This window comes from Equus caballus, chromosome 16 (genome assembly GCF_041296265.1).
Source record: "Equus caballus isolate H_3958 breed thoroughbred chromosome 16, TB-T2T, whole genome shotgun sequence".
Lineage (NCBI taxonomy): Eukaryota > Metazoa > Chordata > Mammalia > Perissodactyla > Equidae > Equus > Equus caballus.
The window spans coordinates 28,379,493-28,402,983 of NC_091699.1; the positions used below are offsets into that span (position 1 = coordinate 28,379,493).

At 45.0% G+C, this 23,491-nt stretch overlaps 1 protein-coding gene across 7 annotated transcripts in view; it reads left to right on the plus strand.

The window, feature by feature from the left end:
- The window catches only part of PDZRN3 (PDZ domain containing ring finger 3), a 234,540-nt gene that overhangs the window by 164,598 nt on the left and 46,451 nt on the right, over window positions 1-23,491 (plus strand). Inside the window, exon 1 of one of the 7 annotated variants that reach the window (XM_070238603.1) lies at window positions 595-747. The exons of 4 other annotated variants lie outside the window; for them this stretch is intronic. In XM_070238603.1, the coding sequence (XP_070094704.1) occupies window positions 730-747 (18 nt within the window). In that variant the 5' untranslated portion in view covers window positions 595-729. Of the gene's footprint in view, window positions 1-594; window positions 748-3,854; window positions 4,038-20,931; window positions 21,258-23,491 lie in introns of those variants that run through there. 2 more of the 7 variants (XM_070238606.1, XM_001493619.7) reach the window with 2 other exon arrangements.

Sequence of the window (23,491 nt, forward strand, 5' to 3'; positions counted from 1 at the left end):
TTCCCAATTATAAAAACTTAAACTTATTGTGAAAACTGAGAGGGGGACTCTCAAATGATAAGAGTTCAATTCACCAAGAATATGTGTACGCTACCAAACAAACAGCTTGAAACAGGAGGTACCAAATTGGATGGAACTCTAGGAGAAATCAGCCTGTGCACTAAGAGTGTAGAAGTTCAAGACATATTTCCTAAAGATGATAACTCAATCAGACCAAAACATCAATGCCAAAAAAAAAAATCTTAATAATGAGGAAACTTAAAATCATTTGATATCCCAGTACACAAGAGATGAGATCTGAGTAAACATCCTCTGGATGTTATGTATTCATTTATTTATTCATGCATTTTTTTTAATCCACCTGTTTAGTAATGTATACAATAATGCCACACTGTTCATGTTTATTCTAGAATCTCCTGTTTCTCAGTCAGCACCATGTTCTAGTCATCTCTCCATGGCTATAAATGTAGATCTTCATCATGGTCATGGGCAATGTTATTCTTGGCCTGCTTGGTCCTTAGCATTTATAGATGCTGCTCCACCCACCTTAATGACTGTTCTTAAATAATGCAGATTAATTCCAGTAACAAGCTAGGCAAAGCAAACAGAAGAAGTAAATCTGGAGTGAAGTAGTCCTTCTCGAAGCTAGATATTAGTAACTCTTGGGCTATTCACATCGGCCCCTATTACCTCTCTGAAGGGACAGTTTGGAGACATATTGATGTCGCCATGCATCGCCTTGCTCAGGTGAGGGAGTGGCGGTCATTGCTAATGGGCTTTGGGTTGGGGAGGGGAAGAGACAGCTAGAGTCTAGGAGAATCACTGCCTCTCCCTGCTCTGAGTTCCTCTGGGCTCTCATTCTCTGGCTCTGGTAGATTTGGTGAGGACTCCTGCGTTTGCATAAGTAGTTGTAATTTCAGCAATGTGTATGAAACTCTTCTGAAACATACCTACCTGTGGCATGAAGCCCAGGCTTACTGTCCTGCCCAAGGGGCACTGTCTTCTATATTTGTTTTCAAGCTGGTTTAGAAATGGGGAACCTTGGGGCCAGCCCCGTGGCGCAGCAGTTAAGTTCTCACGTTCTGCCTCGGAGGCCTAGGGTTCACCGGTTTGGATCGTGGGTGTAGACCTACGCACCGCTTGTCAAGCCATGCTGAGGCAGGCATCCAACATATAAAATAGAGGAAGATGGGCACAGATGTTAGCTCAGGGCCAGTCTTCCTCAGCAAAAAGTGGAGGATTGGCGGCAGATGTTAGCTCAGGGCTTATCTTCCTCAAAAAAAAAAAAAAGGTGGGGGCAGCTTGTGCTGGAACAGCTTGCTGTGATCTGATCATTTAACTGTAATTTGTACCTGTACTTTTCACGGGCCTTGGCCACCCTCTGCCGTGAAAATATTTGGAATTTATTCTTTAAACAGAGTAGGCCACTTGGGTTGTTGATTTAAAACATGCTAGAGGTTTTATAATGGTTATTTATCTTGGCCAACACTGACCCCTCTGCGAATGACCTGTTGATGTTGGACAAGGATAAGAGGCACTGAATACAATGCAGGAAATGGAAGGAGATCAAAAAGAATGAATATGTTAGCTTAGTAACAATGCTTCGTGGATTCACACGTGCCTGGGAGGTTTTCAGATTTCCATTGTTTGACCCACTTGTAGGAATTAAATTTCTCTTCGGAGAAATTTAAGTTAGTTTTTCAACCAGTGCTTTTCATTATAATGTCAACATTGTTGACTTGATAAAATCATTGTAGATTATATAAATTATATGTAGATTTATATGTATGCTAAAGCATAAAGAAATGACTTTGTGTATTTTGAAATTACTATACTTTAAAAAAAAAAAAGGCCTAAGCCGTTGTGAAGTGATTCTGTGAAGTAAGTCAATTTCTGTGGACTGTTCAAGAATTAACAGTAAAATCGTTCATAGGCCTGTCTGCTGGACAAGGGTGTAGCATACTTTCTCCCAACTGTTTTCTCTCATCATCGTACTCCTTTTCTTTCACTTATTCAATCAGAGTGTCTGTTTGTTCGTAGCCCATTCCAATGTCATTTCTCACTGTACAAATGTCAGATATGAGACAGGAGAGCATGCATGTTTGACAGCTGCCCAATAAATTATGCAGAAGAACACATTAAGGACAACTGCAGTGGACTTTCAGAAAAACAGATATGTGGCTGGTTAAAAAGAATTTCCTTTGGAAAGCTCGCTTTGTTGGCGCCAGTTGTTATCTCATGAATGACTTATAAAATTATTCAACCGTATCCTTTTAGTAAAATGTTAGCCTGGTTTTGGGGGGATAGCATTGGGGTAACTCAAAACTTAAAACCAAGTAAAATATGGTGTCCCGCAAAGAAAGCTAAAAGGAAATGCCTCTGCTTTGGAATTCCAAGTATTAAATCAATGCATGAATAATAGTACCAGTTGGGGTGGCAGTGGGATGGTCTAGAAGCCTGGCCCAGCCAGAACTGACTTGACCTTACATTTTGTCCCCTGTGAGCATGGAGTTCCCAGCACATGGCTCTGCCCTCAGTGAAGTTAGAGAGAAGCACATTTAAATAAAATTACACAAAGCGTGTATTCCCATATTAGTTTTGGAGAATTCTGTGTGGCAGATATTTTCTGGTTTCTTGGGAGAAAATAACAAGTGATTGTCATCATGTTGGTGGCAGAGAAAAGAAATGTATTTGTTGCTCAACTCTAAATTCACCCGCCCCGTCCCCCGTCTGCCTGAGACCCCACTACTAACCTACCATATTGACCATGTCTTTGCTTTTATCATGTGTATATTTGTGGGATGGTGGATGGAGATAAGGATTGATTCTGTAGCCGTGAGGCCATTTGTCCTCTTCACAAGGGAATCAGGCTCACCACCGAGGCCTCAGCTGCATCCACGTCCTAACCAGACAAGCCAACTGGCCCGTAAAAACATGGCAGTTTATTTCTTCCATATACTAGTAAAGATGCAATTGTGTTTGGCTCTCACAGTTTTCTCTTTGTGTTGACTGTTCATGCTAGTGATGGATTCCTGTTACTTATGAGAACCATCTTCCCAGTAAACAACATGAGCAGAGTTATCTTTAAATCTATGTTTATAGGGCTGTGTGTGTGATGAGAAGCTGGAATGTCTGTGGGATTCAACAGAGGGAAAGCTGATGACCTAATGTAATATGAAGTGATTACGGTGTGAGTGAGAGTTAGCTGGCGTCGGCAAGCTGGTAGTTGTTTTAAGAAAGGGGAAGTGCTGCTTGAACACAAGTGGGCAGATGTGCTGGAGAAGGAAAGATATTTACCCAGTCAAGCCAAGTCACATTTAGACAGGTAGTCGGCAGCTCAGCCCCTCTTTGAAACCAATTTTGCTTTGGTCTTTTTCTCCTATTTATTTACTCTTTTTAGTGACCCAGTTTAGCGCGTCTTTGCACCATGACCAAAGTGACAGACTTTGGTCTCTGTTGGATTAATCAGTGTGTTCTTTGATCCGTGGCATATGTTCCCTGTAGACATTTAAAGTCAACATATTCAGCATTTGTGGTCTGGCGGTTCAGAGTTGTTAACCGGGCTGACGGACCGGTTTGGGTGTTTGCATCCAAAAGACTCTTCTCCTCTTGGTCCCTCTCAATCCCTCTCTTCCTCTCTCTCTCTCTTCTTCTTCTTCTTCTTCTCCTCTCTCTCTCTCTCTCTCTCTCCTTCTCTTGTGCACACACACATAGACACACTTATACATATCCACTCCCAACAACACAAATATTGACTGTACCAATCATTCATTAGCAGTAAAAATTTGAGAGCAATTATTTTTTACTGCACTTGCCCTGAAAGACACCAGTAATTACTTTATGGCCTGTGGATTTGAGCCAGTTTCGGTGTCCCCAGAGTCTGCTCCCCACCCAAAGAAGTATTTGCAGCTCCGAGGAACACAGCACAGGATGTCGTCTGGCAAGCGGTGCGTTGACATTGTGCGTTGGCTTCTGAAGTGAGACATCAGGACTCTCCCTGCCACGATAGTGGGTTCTTCCCGACACGGAGTGTACAGGTCAGGCTGGGCGGTGACGGGAGGTCTCCCCGGTGGGCTAGCTCCAAGTAGAGGTGGGCGTGTGTAAAGTTGGAGTGTGTCGGCTTTTCTTTAAGAGCATGAGAAATGTTCCAAGTCATCCTAGAAATAAGGAGCGGGGGGAGAACCTTTTTGACCGTGAATTGTGATGGTCTCATCCAGAGGGGCTGGAGGAACTAAGGTCCCTGATGAGCAGCATCAGCCGGTCTTTCCTCTTTAGCCCGTTAGTTCTGTCTTTCACGGGTGGGCATAACCCAGCCAGAGTACTCTTGATGCTGTGGGATGGTTTTTATCCTTCTCCTAGTCTAGGTAGAAGAAATACATGAATGCCCCTGGCATTTAGACTTGTACCCTGAAACAACATGAATTTCTTTCAATTTGCAAAGTCCTACAAGTCCTTTGGAATGTATATACTTATTTTTTGGGAGTAGGTTATTCCTTTATTAAAAATGTATTGATTAATATGTGTGGTATGTCCTCTCCCCTGCCTCAAAAAAAAGGAAATGAACTGTGACTTATTAATGTGTCAGATTACATGGTGGGCCTCAATATCCGTTGGTGGAATTGATCAGCTGGAGTCTAGCTGTTCCACACCATTTGTATTCAGTATGTGTGTGAATTATGATCCCAATCTGCACATTCATTAGCAGTGTCACCCATTTTTAATATAAGTTGAAATAGCTTAGTAATAAGTTTAGCAAGGGCTTGGGAATGTTTAATAAGCTCTATAGGATAAAGAACTGCTAGAGAGAAGGTTTGTGGGATGTGTGGCATCTCAGTCCAGGATAGAGTAATGTGGGTGAACTTATACCATGCGAAGTAAGGCTCAAGTTATAATTTGGGAAATATTTTCTAAAAGCCAATGCCATTAGAATGCACAGTGGAACTCAGTTGAATTATTTTCTTCCTTTAAAGGTCTTTAATTAATAAAATGTGAACTGAGAGCAAAGGAAAGGCCTGGTCAGTCCAGTGCCTCTGAAGAGCCCATCCTCATGTCACCATCTTCTGCAACCCACAGGGTGACCTGTGCGGCTGTTCGTGGCTGGGAGATAGAACAGGCTCTTCTGACCCTCTGGACCAAAACATGTCGTTGTCAAGGGAAGTCAGCATGAGGGAGGGAATATATTGTTTTGCAGCCGGTGCTGTAAGAGTAAAAGTCCAGGTTGCCACTTACTATAGCTGAACTAACTGATCGATTCTAGCTTGCTTTGATTAAATTATATATTCAATTATTTTTGTTTGAGATTAAAAGCTTGATTATATTACCGAATGCTATGTAATTTTACATGCATCGTTCGCTTCTTTAACAGTGAGGCACAGAGCGTGATTAACAATGTGGCTGCCAGTAGAAAGAAGCAAAATAATTATTTTTTCAATATACAAGTCCTCATCATGATGCAGAAATCAATATGCATCCATGGAGGATTTGCCCTCGCTGTGGATTCTGGACTTCAGGGTGGCCTTCTCTCATTTCCCTATGAATGTAAAACCGGGAGACTGGCTGGCCAGGCAGGTTTTGATTTCTCTCTGTCTTTTTTAAAGACTGATGTTTAACTACAACCACTGGGACCCCAATCAGAGCATCCAATGCCCAAGTATGAATATTAATCAGACACCAGGCCATGGAGTTCCTCTCCGAGTTTGACAGTTTAAAGGATCAGTTAGTTAATTAGAAGATGACATGGCATGTGAGTCCCAAGGCTCTGTCCTGCCTTCTGTCTCCTCTTTTCATTTTCCTTTTTGACAAGTTGGATTACATCATTACTTGTAGTTTCACTTGTTAGCACCACCATGAAATGAGAATATTTTAAGCTCTCATTATCCGCGATTTCTTCCCCCTATCTCTTAAAGACCAGGCTTCAAATGAAATTCAAAGAAACATACAAGAATTGGAGGTTCAAAGGGCCATGAAAATCAGCCCTATCACCCCAACCACACCACACAGCACACTGCAGCGAGAAAGCGAAGGTTCTTAATAACATTGGAAGCTGGTAGTGGGAGTCATTGTGGTTGGTTTTCAATATGAAGGTGCCTGTTCTGACTTTGGTGCTGCAGGTGTGGCTGTATGCTACCAGGTGTTTCCAGGCCTCCTCTGGCTTAAGGTTTTAGATATTGTGAATGCCTCAAGGGGGTGGCTGCGAATTATTTTGGCCTGTGCATCTTGCCCACCACTGGTAGCTAGAATTAAGCAGGGAAACTTGAGCTCATTTCCTCCTGGAGAAGAGACTAGGCAGGAGCGGAAGGCCACAGGCAGAGCTTCCTCAAGCAACCCAAACCTTTTTATGGAGTAAACTGTCAAAGCAGGGAACTGTTTACTATACCATGATGTTTGCAAAATGTAGCTTTTTCTTTCTGAATCCAAAAGCAAGTTTGCCACCCAAGCCGCAGAGGTCACTCCTAGGAAGAGATGAGAGCCTGCGTGTAATGATCATCAGAAGCTACTTTGGTTCATCTCCATCATCACATCCACTCTTCCTCCCAAACGGGGTGCTCATCGTGTGATTCATGGACCACCTGCATGAAAAACAAGGGTGCCCAGGCCTACTGAATGGTTGCCTCTTCAGGTGGAGCTTAGGAATCTGCATTTAACAAACACCAACACTGCACTCTCTAGTAGGGGAGATTCTCATGCACCCCAAAGTCTGAGCGATTCTGTTCTAAATGTTTTCAGGTTTTTTCCTTGCCATGTTATTGCTCTTTTCCAAAGCTTCCTTTTATATAAAGCTTACATGTGGTGCATACAGGAGCTTCATTCCCAGGAGGGAAAACAAGATTCGGATCGATGTTCAACTCTTCAAGTGAAGCTTTTTCTGATGTGCTAAGTAAAATGAGCTCTTCACTCCTTTCTCCCCACACTACCTCTGCATACATTTGTCTTAGCACATCTAAAGTTGATTGCACCATTTAGTTGATGCATCTCCGGGCCTTACAGACACTGAGCCTACTCAAGAGAAGGAACTATGGCTTGAGTCATCTCTGGCACACATTAATACTGAAAATTTAAGTAAAAAGAAAAAGGCAAAATCTCCTGAGCATTTACATGCATGCTATGAGCCAGCCACTCTACTAATTCAAAAAAGCTTTCTCATTAGTCTTCACAACAATCCTCTGTGGTGAGATGAGGAAATGGAGACCTAGGGAGAAACTTGCAAAGTCCCAGTGTCATGTCCTCAAGAGATTGAGCTGGGGTTTGAAATTAAGCAGTCCGAGCCCAGATCCCCAACTCATCTCTACGTTCTGTTAACTCTCTCATGGTAGGTGCTTATTTACCAGTGATGGAAGGGAAGGATAATTTTAGATGTCAGAGGGCATTTCTAATATGCTGAACTCCCATTGATGGAAGTACACAAAGACAGAAGAGAGGTGGAAAAGAGGAAATTACTATCCTTGCTAGATGTTCTGCTTACTGCTGGGAAGGCTATGGCGTTTGGAGGGTATCTACATTTATTTAGAAGGTAGAGGAAGAAGAGGAACCAGCGGGAGTCACCAGAGCGATCCCGGGAGATCAGGAACATGCACTATCAGGAAGACTAAGGAAGAGCTGAGAAGGAGTGGATGGTCAACAGGGTCAGAGCTTATAGGGGAAGGCAAGGCACATGGTGGTGTTTAGGAAAAAGCACACTAACATGGCGGCCAGAAGGCTGAGGCCACATCCCAGTTCTGCCACTAAGTAGCTAGCTGACCACAAGGCCTGCAGTCTTTTTGGACTATGATTTAATTATTTCTAAAGTTGGTGGAAGTGAAAGTTAGACTATGGATCTTTCTGTCCTCCTACTTAGTTTGAATTAAGGACTTACAAGAGGCTTTTGGCTGTGGCAGTTGAGAGGTCATTGTCACCCTAGATGGGATAGTTTGAGTAGAGTATGTTTGGTTGTGAGAAGAAGGGTTGAGGACAACCCCTCAAAACCAGAGTGTTGAGGTGAGAAAGAAGAGATGGTACATGTGGACTCCTCTATCAAGGAGTGTCAGTGAATGGAAAGAGAAAGAACAGATTAGGGGATGGCAGACTTGAGAGTCTTCAGGATGGGGAAACCTCTGTAGGCCTGTGGAGGGAAGAGACAGGCAGCAGGGACTAGAGTAGACCGCACAGTGCGAGGGATCATAGCCTGGCAGACCGTCGCTGTAAGTGCAGAGAGTCTGAGTTCAGAGGGAGAGGGGCCTCCGTTTCCTGTATAAACTGAGGGAGCAAAACAATGCAGGGAGGATAGGACAAGGGTATATAGTTTAAGAAGTCCACAAAGTCTGCTTTTCCACCAATGCAAGTAATTTGGGGAGCTGAGTTAACAGAGAGACAAACACATGGATTGCAAAAATGTGTGTATTTTCAAGAGATTGGCAAGAAGCAGTGAAGGTTCAGCCCCCATCAGTCTGAATCAGTCAGGAATCCTTCTGTACTGTTTTCTGACTGTCAGCAGAGAGCTGCAGCAAGCTGGGAATAAATGAAGTGGGAGAAGGCGGGGACCAGGAGGTAGCCCCGCCTAGCATTGTTGACATGGGGAACACTGAATGCACAAGTCAAGAGGGCAAGAAAATAAAACTGACTGGCTTGACACAGTACAATTCAGTATTTTCAAGAAGGAACGGAGCAGAAAAGGTGCTTGGTTCTCCATTCTTCTGTGCCCTCTACATAACCAGAGAAGTTTCGTGTCACCAGAAGCAGCCTGGTATGCACATTCTCCTCCAGCTTCCCAGGGCCATGTCAATGTCTGTACCTGCAGTGGCCAAGTACCTGTAAAAAGAGTCAAATAAGACAGTAGTGAGTTTTGTAAACATAAATTTATTGTTAAAATTCTTCGATTATGTCCAGTCATCCTTTCAGGGTTTTTTCCAATTAAGGTACTAATAGAAATTATTTTAAAGATCCTTATAAGGCAAAATATGTATTTGGCCACTCTCTTGGTCCTCAGACATTTTTTCGCTTTAATTTCACTCGTCTGTGAACTGCAAGTGACAGAGAGCAGTGTACACGGTACGATTAATAGCTTAGCTGACATGGCCGGCGAGTGGGGCCATGGGACAGCTTGGTCAAGCAAAGCTTTGAAGGAATGCTCACTGTCTAGGTAACGGTGTATTTGTTCCTTTTCCTGTAATAAAATGCCTCGCCCTAACGTAGTTCATGGTAGAGGGACACAAAAAAATGATGGACAGAACTCAGAATGCTGATGGGGACACCTCTGCAGTGTGAAGTGAAAGGAGCTGTTAGTGAGTGCTCCTCAGTTCATCCCAAAAATAAATCGTGGTTTCAGAGCACCCATTCGTCAGCTTTCTCGTTCATAGCACCCAGCACAAGTCTGCCTCTCCCGCGGGCGTATCGCCTGAAAGATGTTGAGGTCCAGGCATCAAAACATTTGGACGGCACGTTAATAGGTTTACTCCTCTGTATCTCTCTGAGATTACTGTTTCGCTTCAGCAAGCCCACTAATATCAGATATATCCTATCAGGGACCATTTTAAATCACTTCAATTTTCCCTGCCCTTGGGCTCTGCCCGTAAGACCGGAACCCGAAGCCTGAGGGTAGCCTGTGATCTAGTGTGTTACTTCCCCCGGTTTGTATTAGAGAACTGTATTAGCTTTTGGACACAAGTCTATCAGTTTTAAAGATTAAGTACAATGTCAATAGTTCTTACCCAGGTCTCAAGTATATCGAGTTGTTGTATTTTCCCAGAGAATGTTAAAAAATAAGTATTGCCATTTGTGAGAACATTTTTCTCTGAAAACAAACCGTTGGTCATAACAGTGTTTACTTACGTATTCTCTGAAGTGCTGTTTTGTATAGAAAGTAAATCCAGGGTAGAAGCTTGATAAGTAATTTCAGACTTGATAGCACATGAACCTTATAGCTCCCAGTGAATTATGAAGCCTCACTTTGCAATTTTTTTCTCAAGTGAGTCTCTTCATCGCAACTACTTGCTTATCTTCTGAGTGGTTTTAAAGTATTGAACTAGCTTCCCTTTAGTGCCCAAGTCATCCATCCAGCTCCTGCTTCTCCTGTCCTCCAGATTCCTTCTGACACAAGCAGTCCAGGAGCCTATGGCTCAATTACGGGCTGTCGGAAAGGACAGTCTACTGCAGGGGCATGTCCTGAATCCTAGACTCTTCCAAGAATGAAAAAGAGATGCTGTGGTTTCCAAATCCACTTGTGGCTCTAGTTCAGCCTGACATCAACCAAAGTCATTTGCCGATCGGGACACCCAGTTCTGAATTTGGACATGGGCTCTTTCTCCCCACTCCTTGTCTCTACCCTCCTCTCACCCTCTCGCCATATTATACCTTCCCCCGTTCATGTCAGCGTACACACCAGTCCCAGGCCACTTTCTCAGACATCCGTTCTGTCCCATCATTCATTTGCTTTAAGACCACGGTCCCATGGACTTACCTTTCCTGGGCACCATGGCCCTGGCTCCCAGCTTCATCTCCAGTCAGGAAGTTCTCCCTCAAGCTTTTCAAAGCACATGTGGCTCCACCTGGGTTTTTTCCCCTATCTCCAAATTCCCTTCATCTTGCAGCAACCAGCTCACATTGCACCTGCTCCATAGAGGCTGTAGTAAGCACTCCGTGGCCCCGACGAGCTTTGTTGTAGTCATCTCTTTGGGATCATTAGGAGGAATATTCCTCGCTCCGCTCCGCCTCTGCTCTCTGCAGCACTGGCTTCTCCTTTCCCCCCTTAGAGTCCAGTCCTGTCTCCCAGGAGAGGTTGTTAACCTCCCTGAGTACAGAGACAAGGTTTTACAATTTTTCTGTGTTCCTTCACCTGCTGCGATGTGTGGCGCAGATGCCCAGTAGATACACGCTTATTGATTAATCACTGTAATGAAACTGTTTATTGGTCATAAAACATTGTGGGGTTTCTGTCTCCAGAAACTTGTGGCTTTCCTCCTAGAAGGAAGAAGCCGGTCACAGTCACCATTCGAGCCCAAGCACTTAGTGTAACGTTTGCCAGCCTGAGTTAAATGGTTGAAAAGACAGACAGGCACGTCCCCAAGAAGCTAGCGCAGGACAGATTATAGCAAATGCTCTGACAGAGCACCTAGAAACGAGAGATGAGTTCTGATGGGGGAAATTGGAGCGGGCTTCCATATGATGGGTTGAAGGATGGAGTTCAAATTTCAGCAAGCTTAGGAGTATGCCGAGGGTATTCCAGTTAGTGCTAACAGGCTCAATAAAAGCATGATGGAGTGAAGGGCTTGGGGGCATCCATCAGAAAGCAGACCCGAGCACAGGAGGGGTAGTGGGAGATAGAGAAGGCTGCAAGTCAGGTGTTCGCAAGGTCACGGAGAGGCTGAAATTCAGTGCCAAGTGGAGGTTCGCTCCAAACACTATGTTAAACATGGTGGGACATAGTATGGGCATAAACACTTTTTTAATTTTGAAGTTCATGTGATTTTTATAGTAATTTTTTATACAGAGCAAGTGATAGTGGTTTCCCATTTATAGTAGGGATTAAGTTACCTTTTGAAATACGTTTATTTAAATAAAACCAAGTTAGTAGCTTTAAAGAAAGATATCAAGTAAATAGTGTTGAGGCCATACATCAAGAATCATGGCAGCTCCCTATGGCTGGAAGTTTGGAATGCACACGTGTGTAGACATGGGAAGGCCTCAGGAGGGAGGATGCTGCAGAAAAGTTACCCGGGTCAAGGACTGAGGGATTGTTGGAGTTTGACAACTGGGAAGCCATGGGTGAACTTAGCCAGAGCGGCAGTAGTCCTGGGCTGGCCGTAAGTCAGATGCACGGTGAGTATTTGATGAGGGCAGGGATTTCGTGTCTTTTGTTTATCACTAAACAACAGTGTCTGGCTCACAGCAGGTGATTAATAAGGAGTGTGAATCAATATGTGGAAGGTATGAAGCGAGGCTTTTATTTCCACTGATGGCAGTGACTCCCGCTGCTGTCTTCCTCCTACCACCCCTGAGCTGGACTGGTGAGCTGGGAGCAGCCTGGTTCCCACGCCCCCTCATGAAATGAGCTCACGGGAGACCCAGCGTTGGTGGGCACTGCCTCCCCATGGGTGGAGTCGGGCTTCTGAGCAGCCTGGCCTGTCATCTCCCGCTGTGGTCTTAAAGTGAGACTCTCATATTTCGTATTTTAATATATAACCAAGGCCACGGGGACCTGGGTGTCTTGGTGTACTCTAGCTTACACTGGGCCAGTGAGGAGGCCATGTCCCCCATCTCAGGGGACAGCCTTTACTCTGCTGCTCCTCATGTTTGTCACAGAGGCATGCAAGGCCCTGTGTGCCACATCGTGGGAATTTATCAAAAGATGTCCAAATAAAAAAAAATTCTATACATTTTAGGTGAAAGCTCCTGATTTATTAAATTAGTACGTAATCCAAAATTTTGAAGATGCTGCGCTGGTCCAGCATACAGTTTGTGACCTCTAACTTTGAGATGAGATTACATCTCCTCCTCTGTCCCTCTAGGGTATTGTAATATTCAGTTGTCCCTTTAGGTACATTTTTTCTGGCCTTTTTTTCTGGTCATCTCTCTGAATCCACGTTAACACAATTGGTGCTATTTTCACGTATCCCTCAGCTCCAGTTCCAAATCTCCCCTTTGCTCTCCCCAAGTTTTCTTGTCCTGGCTGTTACATACTGGTGCTTGCTTTCCTTCTCTCTCCAAGTTCTCTCTGGTCGAGGCTAAGCCTGGCTTAAGCCATCCGGGACATTGAAGGATGTGTGTGGCGCCATCTTAATTCCTCAAATCCTGTCCTGACACCCGTCCACTCATCTTCCCCTTCTCCTCCATCTCCATGTTCCCCCGTCTCTCTTTGTCACATCTCCTGTTCTTCTCTCTCTCAGGTGGAATCCCACGTCACGGGGTTGGAGCAGACCCACAAGGTTCCTGTCAGGCCTGAGATAACCCGTAGGGTCGCTGGGAGTCTGGCCAGGGTCATAGAACTGCAATATTCGTCACTTCCATGTGTTCAGAGTGAGGCCTCTGATGCCTTCATCACGTTGACGTGGGCAAAGAGGCTCTGGGGGGATGTGAGACACTTCAGATCCCCCAGACTCGGCAGGGACGCCTGGGCTCAGGCTGCTAGGTGGCTGTAAATATGAAAAGGGAAAATAATATCCAGAATGAGATAGGAACACATCCCAGTTTCAGCAAGCCATGCCTTGTCCTGTGCAGGAGGCCAGTTATTTACCGACTTTGCATGTTGATCAGGATCATTATGAGTACATTGTGTTTCTTAGATTGTTTTCTTTAGCAGCTCCTGCCGGTTCCCAACAAGGAGCCAGCTATTTTAAAGCCTGTTTTCATACACCAGCATTCCTAACGAAGGTGTGAGGTCTTAGGAAACAAATGGACACACAGCAGCTCGCTTGCTTTGTGGTTACCAGGTCTGAGTTCTGCTCTCATGTCTGCCATTTGCTGGCCGTGTGCTCAGGGGTAAATCACTTTGCCCGCCTGAGCCTCAATTCCCGCCCCCTGCATAAAATGGGGATACGAGGGGTCACCGCCTCATCATGTCATCACTGAGTATCAAAGGACCCTGCTCAGTCTGTGATAGCTGGTGGGCAAATTGTGACCCACAGGCCAAATCCATCCCGAAGCCTATTTTGGTACAGCCTGAGAACTAAGAACGTTTTTACATTTTTATTTATTTATTTATTTTTGGTGAGGAAGATTGGCCCTGAGCTAACATCTGCGCCAATCTTCTCTATTTTATGTGGGATGTGGCCACAGCGTGGCTTGATAAGCGTGCTAGGTCCACACCCAGGATCCGAACCTGCAAACCTCTGGTCACCAAAGCAGAGTGCACGAATTTAACCACTATGCCACCCGGCTGGCCCCAGTTTTTACATTTTTAAATGGTTATTATATATAAGTTCAGGCACAGTAGTCTTGATTTTGCCTCTTGGCCCACAAAATGTAGAACATTCACTATCTGGCCCCTTACTGTAAGAGTTTGCTGACCCCTGTATTAGAACATGCTGGAAGGGCCTTTGGGTCTCCCAAGTTTGTCACTTTTCTTTTGGTTTATTGCACACCTGTAGGCTGTGTTCCAAGAAGTTTCACAGGCCTTGACTCATTTAGGGAGCCTTCCCCCCAGCAACTCTAGGGGGCACCACACCAGAAGGTGGGGAAAGCAAGTTACCAAGAGGCAGTGAATTTCCCACACTCTGCAAGTTGTTCTGTTGGACTGGACTGAGCTGACCCCCCACCCCTCCCTGCCCTAGTCAGATCCCCAGCCAGGATCAGTGTGCGCCCTCATCTCCATGAGGAACTCACGCTGGTTAATCCCATTTAGAGAGGGCATCCTCAGGGTAGGTATTGTTCTCAGCGTTTCAGGGGTCACAGAGATGACTCATTCAGGAATCCATCCTCCAGGAATTTCAAGTCTTGTTGGGGAAATGGAGGCACGTGCCCACTACCAATGGCAGGAAGAGGCACTGGCACCTCAGAAACACACAACGTACAGTGGCATCTCCAAAGAATAAAAGCATCTACAGAACCGTCCCCAAGGCTTCAAGCCCGTCGGAAAACTTGAATTTTCTGTTGAAGTCAAGGCCTGTCGGAGCTCTTTCCCACTGGCTGCCTTCAATGTAGATGCCTGTGTTCCAGCCTCCCCATGACTGATCCCTGTGTTGCTCCTGCGGCATCCTTGTCCAGCAGCCCGTTTCCTGGTTCATTGAGCAACTCTTGGAGACTGATGCTCGGGCGCGCACGTGGTGTTTGAATGGCAGCCGTGGCGAGAGCGCAGCAGGCGGCCCTCACTCCTCCTCTTAACACTGCTCCCCGACAGGCCTCCACGGGCGCCTCCTCTCCAAACGGTCTCGAGTGAGAACAGCAAGCTGTCAGCCTCAGGCAGCCGGGGTGGTCATCAGGTACCTGGAGCCCGGAGAAAATGCCCTCAAGACAGCAGCCCCTCAGTCAATTTGGCAAGGGAAAAATATCCTTTCATTTTTAAAAGTAAGATTTGAGGCCCTGAGCAGGTGTTCTGAGCTCGTGTAGCTTTTCAGAAACAAAACTGCACTCATAGCTGCTATTTATATTTTTTTCACTCATCTGACTTTTTTGTGTGTGTTCTGACATCTTTGAAGTTGCTTTTTTTCTTTGCTGTGATGATGTGGTTTTCATCCACACTTGGCTTTCAAGAACCCACTAAATGTGGTTCAGACAAGCTGTGGAGAAGTCACCTTGACGAAGCTGAAGGTTAACTAGAAGTTACTAGACCATTTCCTCAACAGATTCTGATTTTGAATCTCTGGCCATGACTAGTGTAAGTGGGCTTGTAGGAGCAATTTTTGTCCTACAAAAGGTACTGTCTTAGTCTGTTTGGGCTGCTCTGACAATGTAGGATAGGCTCTGTGGCTTAGAAACAGCAGAAATTTATTACTCACAGATCTGGAGGCTGGAAGTCCAAGATCAGGGTGCCAGCATGGTTGGCTGAGGGCTTGCTTCTGGGTCACAGACTTTGCATTGTATCACCACATGGTAGAAGGGACTGGGAGCTCTGTGGGGTCTCTTTTACAAGAACACTAATCCCATTCCTGAGGGCTCCACCCTTATGACCTAAGCACCTCCCAAAGGCTCCACATCCTGATACCATCACATTGGGATTTCAACATGTGACTTTTGGGGAAACACGTACATTCAGTCTAGAGCAGGCATAAAAAGGACTTTTTCCAGGTTTGTGGCCTTGATCTTCTTATAAGTGAGAGCAGGCTTCTTTGTCCATCTTGGTTGCTATTATATTCTCAGAACCCAGGAAGGTGCCTGCTACCGAGCAGGCTTTCAATAAATTTCTGATGCCGAATTTATTCATTGGATACTTATTGAGCGTCTGTGGTTGGCGGGGAGGGGTGGATGTACATTGCTGAATTCGGCCTGGTCCTTGCATCGGAAGAGGCCCCTCCAATGAGGAGGAGAGTGATGCAGACACAAAGGGACCACACAGAGTGACGCATGCCATAAGGAGGCGGCAGAAGTGCAGTGTGTATTGAGGAGGGTCCCCTGGTGGGGAGACATAAGGGGGCTTGTTGGAGGTGATGGAGTGGGGAGGTCCAGCATGAGCACAGACATGGAGGTGTGAAGGAATCTAACACAAGAAGAGTTGCTGGACAACGAAGAGAAGACAGAGGAGGCCGGGGCAGAGTAGGAGGGGTCGGATCCATGTGCTCGGGAGCTTGGACTGTGTCTCGAGGGGCGGTGGCTTTATTGGCTGTGTGTGTGTGAAGTATTGTTTTAGCCTCATTGTATGGTCGGAATTGAAGTGAGAGTGAGGTTCGAACCGGGAAGAAGCCGAGTTATTGAATCAGCGTGATCCAAAAGAAAGCTGAGAAGTGCCCGAGGAAGGGCAGAGCCCGTGGGCAGGTCTCTCAGTGATTCGGGCGAGGCAGGCTTCATCCCTGGACTAGGACTAGCTGCTGCTGGCCCGGAAGGGACTTCACTGCTCGGTATGGACTTGTTTCCTACTTGGTCCTCTTGTCCCTCCTCCTTTTTGTCATGGCTCTTCCCAGAAGAACATATGGTTCGACTGAAAGTCTGTAGTTTGATGAGACCTGCATTCTTCATATGCTGGGGAAAACAAGAAGGTCATATTACAGGTATCAGACAAACAGACACCCCAATCTGTGTGCAGGAAAGAATATGCTTGAATTAGACAGATGATTCCGCAATTAAGTGAATGTAAGTCCGTGTCTGCATCTGCTGACTCTTGCAGCATCCCTGATGACTTACAGAAGTTCACAGAATGATTATGAAGGATATTCCCCGGGCACCCTCAGCCCTTACTGCGTGTGCCTCTCCTATCTGTCTGTCTCCATGTGCATTCCTTGGTGACCCTTCTTTGCACTGTTTTTCATTTCCGCGAAGGCAGGAAGAGGCGGGCATCTGATGGTACAGAGTGCCCATGAGGAGTGCCGTGTGCTCTGGTGAGCTTAGTAGGCACTTTCCAATGATGTGATTACCAACTTGAAAAGGACGTTGAGCATCTTCGTCCAATAATGTGTGCCTTTGTGCAGCCAGTAGTTTTTCATTTTTACTGGGACAGCTGTTGTCTCAAGAACAGTTCTCTTGTAAATAACTTCCTGTCGCTAACACACTTTCTCTGCCTCTTGGATCTGTGGTATAAAATGCCTTGGTGTGTATGACAATACAGATGAACCTCCTTTTACACAATTGTGTGTTTCCAGCACACTCTCTGAAAGGGACGTTTGAAAATGAAACTGTATTCTAGGTGATTTTCCAAAGTAAAGGGGTTTTTTTGTTTGTTTTATTTTTGAGGAAGATTAGCCCTGAGCTAACATCTGCCACCACCCTCCTCTTTTTGCTGAGGAAGACTGGCCCTGAGCTAACATCCATGCCCACCTTCCTCTACTTTATATGTGGGACGCCTGCCACAGCATGGCTTGCCAAGTGCTGTGTAGGTCTGCACCAGGATCCAAATTGGCAAACCCTGGGCTGCCAAAGTGGAACATGCGAACTTAACCCCTGCACCACTGGATCGGCCCCTAAAGTAAAGGATATTTTTAAGGCAAATAATCACTTTGGTAAGTCTTGTTTTAGGTATAATGGAATCATGAGTGTTTTGCATTGTTGATTCCAAATAATACATAATTAATCACAAGAGTGGAAAACTGACCATGAGTTGAATTTGAATTAGTATCCTCTCCCCTGTTCCTCCCACCCCCAAGCATGAGGCTCGGAGAGACTTAGCCCCTTGATGTGTCCTCCTAAAGCAGCAGTTCTCAGAGGGTGACCCAGGCACCCGTGGGGTCCTCAACGCTATTTAAGGGGTTCTGTGAGGTCAAAACTATTTTCATAAAAATACCAACATGTTGTTTCCCTCTTTCACGCTCCTTCTGAATGCATGGTGCACTGGAGTTTCCCAGTGGCTCCTCATGACACGGTGTCACCGATGACTGAATGCGGAAGCAAATGTGAAAAGCCAGCTGTCTTCAGTTAAGCTAGACGTTAAAAGTTTTGTGAAAATGTAAAACAATGCCATTCTTCTCAAAAAAATCTTTTTGTTTTGGAAAATATAGTAATTTTTTGTAAAAATGTTATTTATATTAATACGTGATGGGTTGGTTATTATTTTAAATGAATTAAGGAAGAAATGTTTTAAATTTCTGATTGTTTCTAACATGATAAATATCGATAGTTATAACCCACTTAAATAACAGCCCTTTGGGGTTCTCAGTTTTTAAGAGTGTGAAGGGTTCTTGAGACACAAAAGTTTGAGACACACTGCTCTGAAGTACAGGGCGATATGTGATAAAACTCTCCTGAGTGTGCTTGAGTTTTGTAAGTTTTCTAACAGAGTAAAAGGATTTGCATAAGTTCCCTATCCATCCAGCGAGGGCCCATTTCTACATTTATTTGTGGATGTGCAGGAAAAAAGTGGAGGAGAGCTACTGTGAAACACAGCATTGCAAAAAAAATAAAGGTCAGCAACTTTCGGGGAGGAAAACCAACCAAGAGTCCTTTGTGGGGACGCAAGTGCTCTGTTTTCCTCTATGTGGCACTTCCAGTTTGCACTGTAACTTATGAGTTGGTGAGACAGCTGGGTCAGCCTTCATCTCTTCATTCAGCCACTGAATGTGTGTTTGACGAGCACCTTCACAGGGCTGGACTGCAGTGGAAATTCAGACCCGGTCCCTGCCCTCAGGAAGCTGCAGTTCTTGTAGAAGGAGACAGCCAGTAAATCAGCATAAATGAACAAGATCAGGACTCATTTTAAAAAGTGATGCAAAGGGAATGAATGGGACGATGTGACATAGTAACTTGGAGGACTGAAACATCCATTCATACAAGATGCGCAGCAAAGGCTTTTCCAAGGAGACTTCCTTTGAGCGGAGATGGGGGTGCTGGGTGGGAAAGAAGAAGGGAGGAGCAGTTCTGGCAGAGGCAACCCCAAATGCAAATGCCCTAAGGAAGGATGTGGCTTGGTGGAGTGAGGTGAGCACCAGAGCCCAGGGAGATGGTAGGGATGGAGAAATTGATGGGCAAGGACCAGATTTTATAGAGCATTAGAGCCCTGGTGAAGAATTTGATTTTAATCCAAGTGTGATGAGAAGTTGTTGGAGGGTTTTTAAGCAAGCAAAAGAAGTGATCCTATTTCTGCTTCATAGAGACCCACCTGGCGACCTTGTAGAAGAGCGAATGGGGGGAGGGGGTAATCAATGGGTGGGCAGGAGAGGAAGCAGAGTGCGTCAGGAGGCTCTTGACGTCATCCAGGTGAGAGCCAGGTGAGAGCGGATAGCGAGCCAGGGTGGCACACAGACGTGGACAGAGTCGAGATCTGGTGTAGAGTAGAAGAAAGCAGACTTAGTGATGGAAGGCTCTGGGGATGAGGCCAGGGGCGTGAACAAGCATGACCTCTGGTTTTGGCTTGAGCAGGTCGTGTTTTCTCACATCAAGAAAACTCTGAAAGGCAGTTAATATTATACCTGTTACAGATCAGGGAACTGAGGCCCTAGTAACTTGCTCATGGATCCATAGGGCCCTTCCCAGCATCAGAGCAAGTCAGAGGTCACTACCACTGTCTGGTTCCCTCTGTGTCTTCCCGTCCCTGGTGGCACACTGCAGCTCTCTGCTCCAGCCCAGGTGGTGACGCCAGGTGAGAGCCTGGGATGAAGGCTCCCTTCCTCCCCCTAGTAAGTCGGGGCTGTTAGCTGATCCAAGCCAAGTCACCTTGCCTCATCATCTGGGTCTGAGAAATGGGACCAGATGTCTCTGCTGGCTGCCAGCCCAAGCTGGATTTTATTGAGACTGGTTTACTCACATCGCAGGTGTGTCTCGTTGCCCAGAGAAAGGGAGCATTATTCCCAGGCCCCGTGACTCTTCTTGACACATGGGAGTCCTCCTGAGAGACAGTTCAACATTTATAAAATGAAGAGGGGGAGGGGTGAAGGCTGTTGATGCAATTGTGAGAACCTTAAACGTCAGCTGTTTTGGTTGAGAAAGTGGTACCTGTGCATTTCGTTCTGGCAGTGAGGTGATCATTTATAAAAACGAAGTTTTTAAAAAAGCCATCAAACTTAGAGGCTGAATGAAGGGAGGCAAGAAGCAATACAACAAAGACCAAAATTCTTAAATGCTGTCTTTGCTCACCTTCCATGTGTAATTGCAACTCCCTGCTTTCTTGATACCCAACTCAAGGCAGAGCTATGGGCATGTAGCCAGATAGGGATTATGAGACCCAGATCTGTAGTGACCAGTGAAAATTAGCTCTGTGGCATAGGCTCTGAGATATTCACAGCATCTACATAGCCGTGGAGATGGCATGAAGCTGGCCGCTTCTCTTCCTTCCAGTTAGCTGGGCAGCCCTTTAACAGATAACTTTCTGCTTTGGGAATTGAAAATGCACTTTAGCAATGATTATCTGCTTGCTCACCTTTAGGGCAGCCTCTCTCCTTACAACCCCTGGTTACTTTGCATACGCATGCATATATCTCGCAATTTAAATTTTATATTTTATTCATATGTAGAGGATTTCTCCTGCAACTTAGTAAAGCGCTAAATATTATATGAACATTATTCAAAACATGTCCATTGCATAAAATCCGTTTATATGCCATCATTATCTGCAGCATTAATTACATTTTGTATCATCAGAAATTTTATGATATATTTAAAAATGAATTTCTACTTAGCTTAAATGCATTAGGGATTATCCTAAGAGACCTGGCTAAAAATGCAGTCTTGTTTATTTGTAACTGCCAGAAAATGGCTTGCAAAATTGTTAGTGTCTTTTATTATTCCCTACCACTGGAGCACTTGCTTGTTAATTAGAGAAATTTCAACTGTCATAGTTGGCAATTATAGCTTCTGTATCATTGTCTGTTATGAATAGTCAATGAGAGCTGATTAATATGCATGAGCAGCAGTATATATAGCGTGTGCATTGGACCACAATCCAGCTGCCAGAGTCACTCAGAGGAGGGAGTGGTGTGTGTCTGTGTGTGTGTCTGTGTGTGTCTGCATGCTGCGAGGGAAGGAAGGGAAGCGTGGAAGGGGAGGGAGTTGTTTTCTGCCTTAGAGAGCCATGCCAATGTGAAGCGTGGAGCTGCCTGCCTTCCCGGAGGCTCTCCGAGGACACCTTCATGCCTGCACACTGAGGGGCCGCCTTTCCCGGGTGCTGGCGAGGACTGAAGCCTTCCTTTGACGTGGCTCTCAACATGGGATGCAGTTTGTGCAGCCTGCAGAAGCAAGAGGAGCAGTACAAATTACTCTATGAAGTTTGTCAGGTAATGTGTTGCCGTGTCCTTGGAGGGCGGGGACGGGTGCTCACCTGGCAGAGTGTAACTTCTGGGAAAGGAATTGGGGATTTTTGTGCATATTTGTGCTCTGAATGAGACGGCCTTGCTGACTTTTCTCTGAAATCTCGTGTGTAATTTTTCTTGCAGTGGCACTTTAGGTGGCTACGTTTAAATATATAAGTAGATGTTGATGGTCATAAAATGTGTTTCAAGCAATCATGTCACAAAGCTCCTTTGCAATTGACCACTCTCCGGAGTGTCACACGAATGTCTTAGGAAGGGTCAAAGTGTGGTCATGCACCCTTTGAACAAGTTGGAGAGGACGTGGACGATGATTGATGCCTACTCGGTTTTGTCTCTGTTTACAAACAGTCGCAAGGCTCCCGTTTCAGGAGGGCACGAGCGGCCACTGCAGACTTCATTCTCAACTTCTTGCAACAGGACATGTGGTTCATAATTATGCTTCCCCCTTGCTGTTTCTATACCACGCTCTGTGAAAATTTTGAGAACTTCAGGAGCAAGTAGCTCGATCTTGGGTGCTGTCATCCACAGCAGGTGACTTCTTGTATCTTCCTTGTCGTTATTAACAACAGGAAATTTCAGTTGAGAGAAAATGGAATATTTAAGTATAACCAAGATAACTTCTCTTACATTTCTGTTGAATGTTTTATTTTTAAATATTCAAGTCTTATCCTGAACTAGGAGGTTTTCACACTGCTATTGAAAAATCTAACTTGGCAGTTAAGGGTTTTCCCCTTAAATCATTCTAATTCTGTCAAATTTTTCTTCGGTAATCAAAAAATCGTAATCCTGTTAAAAAGCTTTTTTTAATCATTATCAAATTATAAGAAGGTTGTTATAGTGAGAAAACATGTACTTGTTCCTTAATTGATCACGATAAATGGTATATTAATATATTCTTTAAAGGGTCAGACTTGACTTAAAAAAGAATTTGATGAGCCGTCAACTGGGTGTCGTTTTTGTACAAGCCACCAGAGGGCGCTTGGCGTTAAAAAGACTGAGAGAGAGCTGTGTGTCAGTCGGCTGCCTCTTAGGACAAAATCTAACGATATGGTGACCCTGAGTGAATAAAAGGGGTGTGTGTGTGTGTGTGTATGTTTGTATGTGTCTTTTCCACACTGAGGTAGAGAGAAGGTCAAAGCAAACCTTTAGGGGCTTGGGTGCCCCTGCCACGACCCCCTGTGCAAGAGGGCACATATCTTACCAAAAACAGCATCTTCAGTAAGTTTTGGAAATATACTTCTGCCCTGTGACTTTATGCTCGGGACTCTGCTGGACTTGTGTCCTTTTCAAAGCATTCTGGGGCACATTGGAGGTCAGGACGAAAGTGCTGTTGCCATGGGAGATCTGGCCCCCACTTGCTATGTGATCATATGGTGATGTTGTAATCCGAAATTTGCCAAGTTATCCTGTGCAATGAGCAATGAGCCCCAGTTCTCAAGGAGTCAGGCATTCAGAAGTGAAACAGGCAGAACAGCACAACCATCCCCCAGGTGGTTGTATTAGAGACTTTCACCTCTGAGTATAGAATAAATACAGTGCGTAAAAGTGTAGTTTTATTAACTCCCTGTTTTTTTCTTTTAACCATCAGTGCACAAAAGTATTACTTAGTGGTCGTTGCTGTCGATGTAATAATTACACTGGGACGTCCAAAAGGTAACCCTGCCACGTCTCCTGCAATTCTCTGTTAACTTGTGCTTTATTTGTCCGTATTATGTGGGCTGGGCCCCCACAAAGAGGGAGCCTGGGTTCTGTTTGTTTGTTTTCTACTAGATGAATTTATGTGGATATATTTCTGGCCGAAGCATCATGCAGTAAATTGCTGATAAATGACTTCCATCTGGAATACACTTTGTCAGCAATTTAGGAAGCCATGCAGATTTATTTTCAGGAAACTCAAACTACTTTTCAGACCCATTACCCTTGTGCCAACTAAGTAAAATCCCCCTTCCTCCTATTCTTTGGGAGTCCTGAACCGTAGCATAAAGGAATTCACAAAACACTTGCAGGAATTAATAATTGCATTCCCGCTCTTATTATGCAAAGCCTTATTAGAGCAGAGAAATTAAGGTTTCCATAAATTACAGTTCCAGAAGGTCCGGTGTGTCTGGCTTCAGTAAGCCCTTGTAACAGCAGCACAAAGAAGATCAAATATTCCGGGGCTCAGACTTTATCCTTTCCTCATCCAGAGATAATTCAAA